General features: G+C 39.9%; 1 protein-coding gene across 1 annotated transcript in view; it reads right to left on the reverse strand.

Moving 5' to 3' along the window:
* Positions 1-938: 938 nt before the first annotated feature.
* The window catches only part of LOC144752121 (indolethylamine N-methyltransferase-like), a 40,276-nt gene continuing 26,190 nt past the window's right edge, over positions 939-15,024 (reverse strand). The window contains exon 3 of the mRNA XM_078640065.1: positions 939-1,605. Coding sequence (XP_078496191.1) covers positions 1,179-1,605 — 427 coding nt within the window. The 3' untranslated portion in view covers positions 939-1,178. The remainder of the gene's footprint in view (positions 1,606-15,024) is intronic.

A 15,024-nucleotide genomic window follows, 5' to 3' on the forward strand; every position in this document is an offset into this window, starting at 1 on the left:
TGCTGCCCACTGCCCACTGCTGCCCACTGCCCCTTCAAGTAGACTCAACAATTGGATGCAGTGGCAGGTTGAAATTCCAGAAGGCCTTTAATGTGAGTGATTATAGCAAATTGGGAAAGGTTTCTTGATGAATCTTGGCCAGTTTTCAAAACATGGAATATAAAAGTCAATAAAACAGCAGTATCATGAGATATGTGGAGATATAGGCTGAGAGTTCCTGGATGTTTTATTTTATGGTGCGGTGATAGCAGGTGGCCAGAAATTATACATGTGCACATAGTTGCATTTATTGTTAAAACAATACAAGAGATTGAGAGTAATTGTGCTGATCGGACTCACCTGGAAGAGTTTAGCACAATGTGTTAGAACCTAGCCTGAGCAAGTGACAAATATGTGATGTGGGCATACGTGTGGTGGTGAACATAAAGGGAGGATGTGACCTAACTGGAAGACGAATTACATGCTCCCGGCCTTCAAAGAGGGTCAGACAGGAAAACTCACTCTAATGTCCATTTTACTGCTTAGATTTTCTGGCAGGTAAAATAAGGGCCAGTGCTCATGTACACCATACATCTGGGTTCAGGAGCACTAGGTCACTTATGTATAGATAGAAGAACATCTCCCCTGGAGAAACCACTCTGCCTAACTAGTAATAAGGCACTAACTGGGCTATGAGTATGTGGACATCTAAACTAGTCTGTGCTATAAAGGACCATCTAGCACTTTCATTTTCATAGATTTACCAAACCATTAACCAGTGTTATCATAGCTAACTTTATAAGTGTTTTAAAATGTAGATGAGCGTATCCTTAAGATCCGTGGGAGGCAGACTGCAGCCTCTTTTTGAAGAAGGACAGTTGTGGTTCTAGGTGTACAATGATAATGTGAGGTGTAGCATTGGAAGAGTAAACGTTTAATTGTAGAATGAAGCACAAAACTCAACAATGGCACATTTTATTGAAAAGTAAAGTAATCAACACTATGATCACTGGGCCACAAAGCCACAGAAAGGGAACTTGACTGAATGATAACCTGGCTGTGTTGAGACAGGTCAATAACTGGAAAAGTAAATGATCAAGTAGTAGGAAAAGAGGGAGAAAGTAAAGTAGAATTAGTTTGAGCAAACATTAGGTGAAACAGGAACAATTTGCTGATTGATATTCCAATTTATCAATTAGCTATTTCTTTTGGGCCCTCACATACATAATACCTTTATAATCTGCCACATCATGCAAAAAATCAACTGTCCTATGCAACAACTCTGACTCCTGAATGACATATCCTGCATCAAGCATACATGTTCTCACAAAATCATCTTCGATAGATAGATTTGGAAACTTGAAGCCCTCAACCACGTAATATGTTTGTACCAGGCATGCTATAAATATGAGATGTCCTCCACTTTTTAACTGTGATGTGACATTTTTCAGGGAGCTGCAGAATTCCTTTTTGTTGGTCGTGTGACACTCCAAGCAATGTTTCAAGAAGAGGCAGTCAACCGGGGGCAGGGTCGTCGGAGACAAGGGGTTGCAATTGTTGACATTATATTTAAGAACTTTTGTGGTTTTTCCTCGCAGCACATCTTGCTTCTCCACCCATGTTTCCCTAAAAATAAAGATATATGTACAGTTAGTACCTGTATTGGTAATATTTAATAATGTTTTTTTCTCCAACTGATGAATCCCTCTTGTTCTATGTAAAGCCGCATCATGCACTTACCTTAGGCCAGGCCCTGCACCCTTCACTGTGTGAATGCCCATCACACATTCTAGTCCCTTTGATTTCTTAGTTATATTATGTTATAACTTATTTAAAATAACCAGAACACGATAGTGGTGAAAATATTGTTTTTTGCTGAGTTTTTACTAGGATATTTCAGTGTTTTTAGTTTTTTTTTTTACATTTCCTCATGTCTCATTCCAAAACTTCAAAATAACATCTATTTCGCCTTTGTTATTTTTAATTTCAGTATTTTTTTTACATCAGCATGTGTTAAGGCTTTAGAATGTAATCTAACTTATAATATGACTTTAAATTTTGAATTCCTGGGGTTAATTGATATTATTTTTAATTGGGCTAATGTCCACCCTATGGCTAGGTTGCAGGGCCTGTCTTTTGGCCATGCCCTGCAACCAAGCCTATATATGGCCAACTACCTCGGTGCTTGGGTTCCAGCAGAGTGGGAGTATTATTTTTTTTAGTAACTCTCACAGACATCAGATCTCAAGCTTTTTCCTCAATATACTTTGATACTATACTTTTGATGAAGCTTCTAAGGTACTGCCTTACAATGGGGTGGACGCATGCAACATGGGCACCACAAGTGTACCACAGTACCTCACGGGAGGGCCACACTGGGTTGAGTGATTGTACAGCGATATCGCTGACCTGATAAAATGATTTAATTTATTACGGGAGGGCTCTCTTTGGGACTCCTCCACACTCTCAACAAGTGCCTGGGTGTCAGGGTTTCCCTGGCCTGCCACCTGAGGTTCCTTAATTTTGACTCCATTTTACATTCAAACTCCATTTTGTGTTGCCTTTACGCAGGCTGCATGATTCACGAAGTGTTTCTGCCCTTTGGACTGCAACGTGTTGAAAACCCCCTCTGTCCTTGTCTTGAAACCCATCTCAGACACCAGCTGGTCTAACTAATTCTTGTCTGGAGTACCTAATCCTTGTATCAACTATCTGTTAGCCTTTAGTATTCTTCTCTTGTCGTATCTTATCGTTTGGCCTTCGCTATTCTCTCCCTGTGTTTTCCTATTCCACAACCTTTTCCTTTGAAGCACGCAAACATGTCCTGCCATTACTGATTGACCTGTAGGTGGTGTAATTGATTGACTTATCGGGTTGGGCAAGAGCACGACTCAAGGGGGATGTTCTGGTTACATGATGCCTTGTTTTGAATGTTTTCCTATTCGCTAATATTTAGCAGATCTTGTATGTCCATATTAGGCATTTTGAATGCTTGCAAAAGCTAGGACTGCCCCTTTCTTTTATGCTGAGTTTGTAACCCTAAGCATTTAAAAGGCCTCTGTGTTGTGTACTCTTTAGACTGCCTCATTCAGTTGCTAAGGCTTCTGTGTGACGTAGTCTCACTTATAAGTTTAATAAAGATGTCTTTTCATATTTCAGCTTCTGTGCCAACTTCTTTATTATCAAGTACCCCTTAGAATGAAGACTTGAGTTTCTTCAAATCGCGCGGCCAACGTGGGATTCATCAGAGAAGTGACTTTCTGAGGGAGTGATCTTGTCAGGAGACTGAAATCTACTGAGGAGGACAGGACAAGACTCTACTACGGAGGTACTCTGTGCACAGGGATTCTGGAGATTCCTTGTCTCTGCATTCCAGTATATTTCTGATCTTCCTGATTTTGATCCTCCACATGATGTCACTCCTGACTGAGAACCTTTTTGGCGTGAGTATTCTAAAAGAAAAAAGACTGTTAGTTCATGTAGAACTTGGCAGTTACTGTAGCTTTGGAATTTTGGAATTTGTGTTGGCCAACTTTGAGTTTAATATGGATTTGATATGCAAATTGCAATTTGTGTAGGCAGGTAATGAGGAGATTTTTCTCCATCTGGTTTTGTTGAACGGTGCACGTACGAAAAGTACATTAAGCACTACTTTGATTGTAATACTTGCATATTCTGCAGTATTTTTGGCATGCCTGTTTTCAAGCTCACATTGAAGAATGTGTTGCTTTTTCTGAAAGGTACCATGGTGTGATGTGAAGTAACTTAGCCAGGTTCCCCTAGAGGGAATATCTAAATAGGTTTAGATTTAAAAACATATTTCTTCCTTGGTGATTCTGTATCCCAGGGAATTAAAATATGACATAATACAAAACAAGGATCCTTTGTTCTGTGCATTTTTTTTTTATATGCAGAATGATTTTTTGGTGTTCTGCTAGCCAAAGCTAGTGAATTGAGTGTATTTTCGTTTCTTGGATATACATCAGTCTGTTGGGCTGTTTTTTCAGTCTTTTGGAACATTATTGAGAAGCGCTTCTTGTAAATATGGCTTACAACTAGTATTTACAAATGGTTTGGTTTAAGTACAGTCTGTGGGCTGTCCTCTGTTTTGTCCTGAGTATTGATTTGTGGGTTAAATGTGTGTTTAAATGTCTATGTGGTTTTCCCATTAGTGCAACTTCTGTAAGTGAATAGCGATGGCGCTATTCACGAAATAATTGGCTACAGCGCGCCCTATTGTGTGTCCTGAGTGTTTGACACCTTTCTGTTTATGTCTGAAATGAGCTCAATGTGTGGTTGTGTTTTTTTCTTGAAGTTTTCAATCTATTAGGCAAAATATCTAAATGCTTAAAAACTAAAATTAAACAATTCACATTCACTAGGAATTAAAAAGGCCTCAAAACGAATTGTGTGTTTTGTAGAAAAATAAACTTATAGCATTTTTTACTTACATACATTGTATTAGATATTAACAGGCAAACACTTCAGCTGGAGTACATTTTTTGCTGAACTCAGACGCATATTATAGAACACGCATTGATGTGTCGTAGTTTGAAAAAGACTGCCACCATGCTCATGTTACGATACTGAGAGGAGAACTTTTATTGCCACTGAGCAAATAGCTGTCTCCTTTGTAGGTCACAGAATAGACAGGAATATTTACTCAAGCCTGGACTTTGCCATCAGTTAAACACGGGTGAATGTTTACATTTCAGAATGTTGTTTTCAAAAGGTTCCAAAAATAAGGTTCATTATTTTGTATTACAGGAAGACATTTCAATTAAGGGGTTTCCTCTCTTTAAGCATTTTTTTGTACGCATATTCTTGGTTCTGTTGCTAAATAAAAATCTTCCTTTTTAGAAAGAAAAAAATGGCGCAAACATTTTGTCATGTTATAAGTTAGGCTTCTGTGCTTATGCTTATAAATTAATGCGTCTAAAATGATAGTCAAGTGTTGCAGCTTGCTTTTATATGTGGTATTATCAAACATGATTGGGTTTATTAAAAATAATTATTAATTATGAAAAATAATTATTGAAAATAAGTGCTACAAAATTCTTTTTTTAATATTTACAAAGCTTAATACTCATACTGTGACCTCCTAGCATTATAATTTGATTTACGTTGTGTTGTCCTGCGTAATGAGGACATTAGCATATGGAATTTTACTTAGCGCAGGCGTAAAAAACTCATTTTTCTAAGGATTTATATGAGATATGTCTAATGTCCAATCTCTGCAATGTGTAAAGAACATTCTGAGGATGATTAATATGTAACAAAATTATAGGATATTTATTTTTAAGTGCCCCAAGTATCAAAATCGAATGTGTGTAAAATAGACCCTTTGGTGGTTTCGAAAGACCATTCAAACAGCATTCTTGCCATTTAAAATAGCTTTAAAGTGCCTTAGGCTTCAGTAAATTCACACATTTAGGTATAATATATATTTGCAGGTTGTTCCCATGTGGGGTTGCTTTTTATGGCTCAGTGAGCCAATGTGCCTGGTGCAAAGGTTTGAGTGTAATATCAGGGTTGAAGGTTTTAACTCTAAGCTAGATCTACTGAGACGTTCATCCATTTAAGGTAGATGAGCTGAGTACTGTTGCATAGGGTAGTAACACACATTTGTTCTAAAGCTGGTATGTTGTGTTATTAGGTTCTGTGAATTATTCACAGTAACTGTTTTAATAATCTAAGTATAGAAATAAATTGTAGCCCCTAACAGAAGTAATATATATATATAACATGTGTTTTTAAATAGAGTGAATTATTGCAGGTTAGGCGGAATTAGGAAGGCCTTTTGTCTTTGACAACTCCAGAGTGAGCAGAAGCTGGGGGCTACGAGAGCTGCAGAGGCCGGCTCAAGTCGCGCTGAGGTGTTATCTTTAGTTTCCCTGTAAACAATGGAAGGAGGCTGTCATGTCGACATCTGTGACCTCGTAAATTAGGGCCTTGTCTCTGTGAAGTGCACAATGACCTTGCTAAGCGGGCCTCTAAAAGGAAGGGTTTCTGGTTTCTCCGTGAGAACATCAAAAAAATTAAAGAACTTAATTCCAAAAGGACGATATGAAAAAGGGTTTCTTTGAAAGTCCCAACATCATGCTAAATGCTCTGCAGAACTGATATATTTGTATCTCTGCTCTGGAAAAATAATGTCCGCTAGTTGCTTTTATTTGACAGAAAACTAAGTATTGCATTAAGTCTTCCACAGAAAATAAGACAAAGCTCTTTATTAAAATTTTGAAAGCTACATGCCTAAGTGAGAACGATTTGCCAATTAAGAATAAGTGGAAATTGTGGCGCGAGGCTAACATGGAGTGTCAGTGAAACAATTTTACTTTTAAAAAGTTAAAATGGCTTAATGTTGCAAGCTCACTGACAAGATGGTAACAGTTAAGTAATGGAAATTTATTTTTGTGTCTGTTCATGTATATCATGTTTTGTCTTCTGATTACAAGTTATAAAAGATATTTGTTTGTTATAAGAAATGTCTCTCTTTTGTGTGTTGTGTATTTTTTTTTTTTTTGCTTCTGCCCACAGATCATTCATGGATTGTTCTGGGTGATTTTAAGGCTGACAAGACACGTGAGGTTGAAAAGAGATGTGTTTTTGCATAACTCCTTTGGAAAGAAATGTTTATGTGCTTTTTATGTTTGTGTATTTGGTCCTATCATGAATTTTTCTTGTTGGTCCTGTATGGCAGAAGTGACATAGTAGATTGTATTGATAGCCGATCACCACTTACTAGTGTCCAGCTGTCAAAAGGAGGGTGAGGAAAGTAAAAGAAAGTGAGTTTAAGAAAGTGTGAGGGAAGTAAAAGAAAGTGTGTAAAAGAAATTGTAATTAAACCTGACAAATTAAGCAGGCCTGAATATTGGGTTTTGGGCTGCAGGTTCACAGTGCATAAAGTACATGACATGAAGTGTGTGCGTCACCGCTCATTTATATATGCTATTGTTTTGTCTATTCTTTTTGTGCTTGATATACAGCAAGTATATCTGATGGCTTGACATGTGCGTTTTTTTAAATGTTTTGCATGTGTTTGTTTTATGTTGCTGCTTTTGATACTATTACAAGTTTACCTGTGTTGTGAAGGAATATACATGACGATGCGTATCGCTGCACAACAGGTGGGTAGATTTGCTCTGACACTAAATTTCACTGATATGATATTCTCATACTGTAAACAAGACAGACAACACTTCATTAGTGTATGTCAAATTTGGCTATAATGGTATTTGAAGAAAAATAAAAGAGATATACAGGATCAAAGTGTGTCACCTGCTGTTAGTCACGTTACTGCCCCCTTCCCTTAAGGAGCAGGTAGCCCTAGATTTATGTATCCTGATTGGACGTAAGGATAAATTATAGATCTGTGACTCTTGTACATGGTGACCTAATTTCTATATCACATTAGTCAGTTTTGTTTTGCTTCCTAAGTAGTGTATGGCTTTGTACCATAAAGGAAACAAGGTTTCATTTTTCCCTGAAGAAAGGAACTGGAACATTAGCTGAGATTACTGTATATGGTGTAGCGGCCAGCGGTAGAGTTAACATTTGTGAACTATTTTTGATTTTTGTTCACCGAAGTAATTTCTTGTTCTTCCTATGGATTTTTCTTTTGTCACTTCTCCCCTGACCGATGTCGCATCGTGCCTAGTTATTGGGGATTTTTGCTGTGTACTAGTTCCATTTCCCTTTTCCATATTCCTTTCACCAGTCAGCTTTTATTATTGTAGGTGTATTGTTCAGGTTCACACTTCCAGATTTCAGTAATGTACTAGGAACCCCTATATTATGTATAATTCCCTTTTGTATGACTAGACTGGTTTTCAAGAATTTTCTTTAGGCCTACTTCGATGTTTTCCAGTCTGACTGTCAGGGTAGTGATGGACTGGTTAACTGACTCAATACTATAGTAAGATGCGTTTTCCACCTCAATAGGAGATACCTTACATTTATTTTTTTGAACATGACAAATTTTCAATGACAATTTTAATTTGGATTTTTACCCTTTTGTTCCTTTTGCACTATGATACTAAAATTGATATTGAGATGAGAACATAAAGAGATAAGAACGGAGATCATGAATATAGTGAAAGAAGAAAGTGAATGGAGGGACAACAAGGAAAGGGAAGATCATGACAAGGAGAAGTCACATAGGATAGCCTTACTTACTGTTGTAGTTAGTTTGTGTCAGTTGATGGATTTGCTGTAGAATGATGAACATTGGTGTAAGGGATTTGATCATGTGGAATAAGGGATTTGACCAAGTTGCAGTGTTTGTTTGATGTTCATGGGGGCTCATGGGGATGACATGTAATCAACACCTCCCTGTGTTCTGCCAGCCAAGATATTCCCTGTGTAGGGGATCGGGCTATACCAGCCCTCCTATACGCAGAAGATGCAGTATAGCTAGCACGCTTTAGAAGCTTTTGGATTCCTTTGGGGCCTTAATGGGATCCGTGGATCTAACGGTTAACATAGCCAAATCACATACTATGATCATGGGCCAGAGAACAAAGAAGCCTAAAACATTCTATGTTGAAGGTGTAGACCTGTCTAGAGGGGAACTCTTTTACTTATCTGTGGGTATTGTTTGATGAGAGGGGTTTGTGGGTATCTCAACAGAAAGCTAAAAAACATTCTGTGGCAAGATCGATACCTGCCGTTCATGGTATTACACAGCGAGCCAATCAAAGCCATGCTTAATATCTACAGATCCAAATGTATTGCCATCGCAAAGTATGGGTCTGCAATCTGGGGTTATAAACCAGTAGGGGGTTGACAAATAGTCAAAAATAATTTTCTCAGGGACCTGCTTTCGCTCCCTTAATCTACCTCTACGTACATTGTACATCAAGAATTAGGCCCTGGCTTTGTTTCAGACTTGATAGGTCGGGCGCTAGTTGTATGTTGGCTAACAATCTGGTTTAAGCCAGAATTGGTATTGAATCGAGAGATTGCCCGGGAATGTGTTTCCATGGAGAGAGCAAGCTGTATTCCATGGCTACGATATGTTAAAATGACTTTAAGTAATCTAGGGTTAAAAAACACTTTTTGAACATGATGTTTTAAGAGAGAGAGGAGAGTGAGATAACAAAAACCTCAGTCAGAGTATTGTGGAAAAGTAAATTTTGCCATGTTCTGTGTCCCTACGCCTCATCCATCATATGTTATGTGTGCATGATCAATATGCATATGTTATTCCCCATTTCTGATTAATGTGCACGTTATTCAATTATAAAGCCCCCGTTTCCAGGCCTCAAAAGGGCCCGGACCACAGATTCAGCTCCTGTCTCCTGAAAGCCTCGCTGAGGAGCGATACAGCCCCCACCTGTATCCTCGACCCTTCACTTACTTCCTGCCCTGCAGTGCCCGGTGCACCCCGGCTCTGCCTCTGAGTCTGCCAAAAGTATGTTATAGTTCCAGCTATCAGTTCAGTCCTCCTCCTCTGCATTCCTAAGCTACTGAACTGCATCTATAGTTTCCGTCATTGTCTAGCCTTCTCGTCTCCATGTTAGAGAAATACTGTATTTAATGGTCATTTAGTATTCTTCATCACGCACTACATGTAGAATAATGCATGGTCCAGTCTTAGAATCAAGTTAGCTTTTCCCCTCATGACTTCTAGTTTATATCAACATGTTCCCTAAACAGTAGATATCAGATAGGGTTTAGGTACATGTCGCTCCGACCCTCCAGACTTCAGTCTCTGCTCCTAGCACAGAGTTCGTAGCCCCCAGCTTCTCCTAGTAACACGTCATTGCCAGTTTTCGCGCACCATTAGGTTAGAGGTCCCGGCTCCTTAGGTAGCCCCCTCCAATGTTTCCGCCCATTCATGACATATTCTGTTACGTTTTTGCATCACATGTCTAAGTAAACTCCCAGTTACACCTCTTATTTCTCTTATCTCTCGCGACTGCTACGCGTCACGCCTTCTACTCCACCTACTGTAGTATTCTGTTCGAACTGTTATTTATAATGTTGTTTAATGTATTTCCAATGTCGTGGTATGCCTGAATTGTTTTCCCAATTGTTATTGTCTTTCGTGTATTGTATTGTGTTCCGATTCAAGTTTAGAATGCCGCTAAGCTATGTTAGACAGTATCCAGACCATTTGGTTCAACAAGCATTTACGAGCTGCAGCCAAGCAGAAAGTTCGTACCTGTATGATATGTTGTCAGTTTAATCCAGGTAAAAGTGTTCCGGTGGAACAAGGTGGTTTCCAGCCCCCTGACCACCCTTTTGAGGTCCTCCAGATGGATTATATTCAAATGGAGCGATGTCGAGGTTTCAAGTATGTCCTTGTAGTTGTATGCGCCTTGTCCAGATGGACAGAAGCATATCCAGTCCCAGATTACACAGCCGCGACCACTGCCAAGCAGTTGGTTCGTGAATTCTTCCCTAGATATGGACTCCCTAGAGTCGTATATTCTGATAACGGCCAGCCATTCTCATCTGAACTCATGAAACACGTTTCCCTGTTGTTAGGGTACCAGTGGAAGTTCCATTGTGTACGCCATCCAGAAGCAGCTGGACTAGTCGAAAGGCATAATCAGACTCTGAAAATCCGTATAGCAAAAGTATGTAAAGACAAGGGTGTGGATTGGTTAGTAGCTTTGCCAGTCGCTCTGTTTTACATGCGTATGGTCGCACATTCCAGATCAGGTCTGTCCCCGTATGAGGTCGTTTTCGGCCGCCCCCCTAACATGTGGGGTACTCCTAGACCCCGAAGTATTACCGATGTTTCATGTAATATGCTGACAGATTACCTAGCTTCCTTGATGTCTGCCCTCAACTCATGTCGTTCACAGGTTGCCGCCGCATTTCCAGACAATACCGAGGTGGCACCGCACGAGATCGTTCCAGGCTCCCTAGTGATGATCAGAAATTTTGACAGATCAAGTCCGCTGGAACCACGTTGGAAGGAGCCACGTCAGGTCCTCTTGACCACCCGAACTGCCGTCAAGTTGGAAGGCAGGAAGGGGTGGGTCCACCTTTCTCATGTAAAACTTTTCAAAGGATCGAAACCAGTCTTCAAAAACATTTCCAAGAACATTTCCCAGGATTCGAAGGATTGCCAGAACATTGTTTTAAAGGACTGTCCCGCACAAGACATTATTACAACCCCTCCCTTGTTAGAGAAAACTCTGCAACAGGAGTATAAGTTAAAGCTCAGGTCTAATAAGTCAGCCAGTTTGATTGTATAAGTCCTCCCCTAGGTGAAACGGTTAGACTGTTTCTGACATGTATAAAATAGACCCCCATAGTGAGAGAGTCAGTCAAAGCTCAATCAAATGTATCATTTTTCTGAGTTTCATATTATTTCTCAGCATAATGATTTCCTGCACCAGCTATGCTTTCTATCTGTGTTTTTCAGTTCCTCATGTAAATATGTCTGCTCATGCTACAGTAGAGCACACGTTTAGTGATCTGCCTCCTCACGAATATGCATACCGCCTCGCTATGCGTAATAACACATTTATCCGTATGCTACATTATTCGCATCAGACCAGCAATGCCACTAATTGTTGGGTGTGTGGTCGACTCCCCCCTTTCCAGACACCGAAGGGAGTTCTGCCACTCTTTCCTTATCCATTCTCACACAATGGTTCGTGTGGAGCATGGTCCACGCTGACGTCATCCTCAACAGATATGTCTTTTCTTAACAGTACATGTTTCCCAGACAAGCAAGGTTTCCCCCACAGAACAGGTATAGATTTAGAAAATGAAGTATATAATTTAAGAAATTATTCGTCGAATTTCATGGTTCTGAATGTTCAGTCTGATACTACTCCAGACTCACCCGTTATTTCAGTACTACCAGTCAAAGGCGAATTATGTGTCCGTAGTTATGGTTCTGTACACATAGGTCATAGTGAATGTACTACTGTTATCCAGTATAGTGACAGTGGGAAATCTATTTTCAAAGCTTCACGTCATTCTTATTTTATTTGTGGTCAAACTGCATATGTCCGTCTGCCCCTCGATTGGGAGGGAACCTGTTACATTGCTTTCCTACTGCCACCTGTTTTTCTAGCCCCACCTGACTATCATAGGAATTCTTTCTTAGTACACACTAGACACAAGAGAAATCTCCCGATTGTCGATTATACTGAAACTGCCGCAGAGCAATTCATTGATATAGATAAAGGTGTTTTCCCTTATTTAGGCACAGTTGTAAATAGTAAGCTAATCCGTAGGTTAACAAGAACCCTTGAAGCAGTAGTAGATGAGACTGCCTCTGCTCTAGGTAACTTAACTGAAGAACAATCCTTTATGAGAATTGTCGTTTTACAGAATCGTCTCGTCCTTGACGTCATACTGGCCGATAGGGGCGGGGCCTGTAGAATTCTCGGATCCAGTTGTTGTATTTTCATTCCAAATAACGCGCCGTCTGTTTATTCAGCTATAACCAGACTCCATAAAATTGCCCATCTGTTACACCAAGATCCAGGCACCTGGACATGGTCCGGTTGGTTCTGGAATATAATTTCCGCATGGGGTTGGAAAGTCCTGTCCTTTTTAGGTATTGCAGTAGCGATCATATTTAGCTGCTGCCTCTGTATACAATGTGGCCCTGCGATTTGCAGCATGTGTGCTACCTCTTGTATTCCCAGTCCCAAGCCCCGTTCTAAATCCCGCTCCAAGACAATTCGAGACGAGCAAATGGTACTGTATGAAATGATAGACGGTATCATGAATATTGATGTTTCCTGATGGAAACGTAGTGACAAGGAGGGAATGTGGAAAAGTAAATTTTGCCATGTTCTGTGTCCCTACGCCTCATCCATCATATGTTATGTGTGCATGATCAATATGCATATGTTATTCCCCATTTCTGATTAATGTGCACGTTATTCAATTATAAAGTCCCCGTTTCCAGGCCTCAAAAGGGCCCGGACCACAGATTCAGCTCCTGTCTCCTGAAAGCCTCGCTGAGGAGCGATACAGCCCCCACCTGTATCCTCGACCCTTCACTTACTTCCTGCCCTGCAGTGCCCGGTGCACCCCGGCTCTGCCTCTGAGTCTGCCAAAAGTATGTTATAGTTCCAGCTATCAGTTCAGTCCTCCTCCTCTGCATTCCTAAGCTACTGAACTGCATCTATAGTTTCCGTCATTGTCTAGCCTTCTCGTCTCCATGTTAGAGAAATACTGTATTTAATGGTCATTTAGTATTCTTCATCACGCACTACATGTAGAATAATGCATGGTCCAGTCTTAGAATCAAGTTAGCTTTTCCCCTCATGACTTCTAGTTTATATCAACATGTTCCCTAAACAGTAGATATCAGATAGGGTTTAGGTACATGTCGCTCCGACCCTCCAGACTTCAGTCTCTGCTCCTAGCACAGAGTTCGTAGCCCCCAGCTTCTCCTAGTAACACGTCATTGCCAGTTTTCGCGCACCATTAGGTTAGAGGTCCCGGCTCCTTAGGTAGCCCCCTCCAATGTTTCCGCCCATTCATGACATATTCTGTTACGTTTTGCATCACATGTCTAAGTAAACTCCCAGTTACACCTCTTATTTCTCTTATCTCTCGCGACTGCTACGCGTCACGCCTTCTACTCCACCTACTGTTACGCCTACTGCAATGTAATGCTATGTGTTTGCGCCATGTATATAAGTCAATGTTTTGTTATTAAATGCTAGCGCGCTCATCCCAGATCAAGCCCCGGCAGCTGCTGGGCCCCAGTTGTCCTGCTGGGCCCTGTCACCTCTGTTCTATGCAGGTTGTCCTGATCCTGTCCTTATGCTGTAATAAACCTGCAGAAACTCCTACTACCTCGAATCTTGACTCTTATTTATTGAGCTATCTGTTATGCTATAAGTCTAGTCAAAAATAGGGTATTATTTATTTATTTACCACAGTATACCACTTGCTAAAAATGTCACCACTAGTTGATACGTATCTGAATATTGTCACTAAGCCTTACCACAACTTCCTTATTATCAGATTTTGTTTTAACCTTATGCAGAACCTCAGGGTTGGGGAAGGGTGAAAGACTTAAGGCCATGCACATGTGATATTTTTTCTACTCAGAACACCATGCACTTTACAAAGTTTTGAGATCACTCTAGCGATATGCATAGAACGTTTCTAATACATGTTTTGAAGGGACATGGCTTCACTCAGGTCAGACCTGCACTAGTATATTTGTAGATGCTGTATGACTCTTGGGAGACTTTTAGTGGCCGCAGTTAGTTTCTGCCTGACTAAATTAATTTGTCTGTATTCCCTCCTGAGAAGTTTCGCTGGAAATATAATCTGGATTGTTTGCCTTCTCCTGAGATCTTATAGAGAATTATTATTATTTTTCTTTTCTAGCGGTAGCTTGTTTTATCTGTTTTTATCGATTTGGCAAAGACATTTTTTATAGTACCTTATTGTTGTGGTATATGCTGTACTATGTGTACTTTTATGGCTTTTATTAACCGAATAGAGTGGTTTTGACTAACAGACATATAATCATCGAGCTTCCTCCAAAGGATAGTATTTGATTGAGTCTTTAGGTGGAATGTGCTGAGGGTATTTTTGATAATTCTGGTGAATTGCGGCTAAGCCCACCAGTTTTGTACAATTAATTGATGAGAATCTTTCCATTCTCATAGAACGGATCGAATATGGTGTGAAACAGTAATTTCTCTTTTTATTGTAATTGGGATACCAGTCTCAAAATTGTGGGTATGAGTAATGAGTTCATTTTTTAAAAGCTACATGTCCGCTAGAGCTCAGATTATATAGAGTAGGTCATGTGTCCATTTCTTGATGGGGGTCGAGTTTATATATTAGAACATTGATCTGTAAGACATTTGAAATGTCCAGATCACCAAGCTTAAATGGAAATTTAATGGTTGAGAGGGGAAGGGATCAGAAGGAGGGCTATGGCCCTTTCTCACTGCTATTCATTTTTCTGCAGAGTCATTAAAAATATTTTTCCCTTCAATCTTGCATTTGATATTATGCCAAAGAGAAGCAACTGAGGAGTTTGATTTTGTTTGATTAAGTTTGCAATCTAGTTTACAGATAATATGGGCTGTG

The sequence above is a fragment of the Lissotriton helveticus genome, chromosome 4_2, assembly GCF_964261635.1.
Source record: "Lissotriton helveticus chromosome 4_2, aLisHel1.1, whole genome shotgun sequence".
NCBI classification, from domain to species: Eukaryota; Metazoa; Chordata; class Amphibia; order Caudata; family Salamandridae; genus Lissotriton; species Lissotriton helveticus.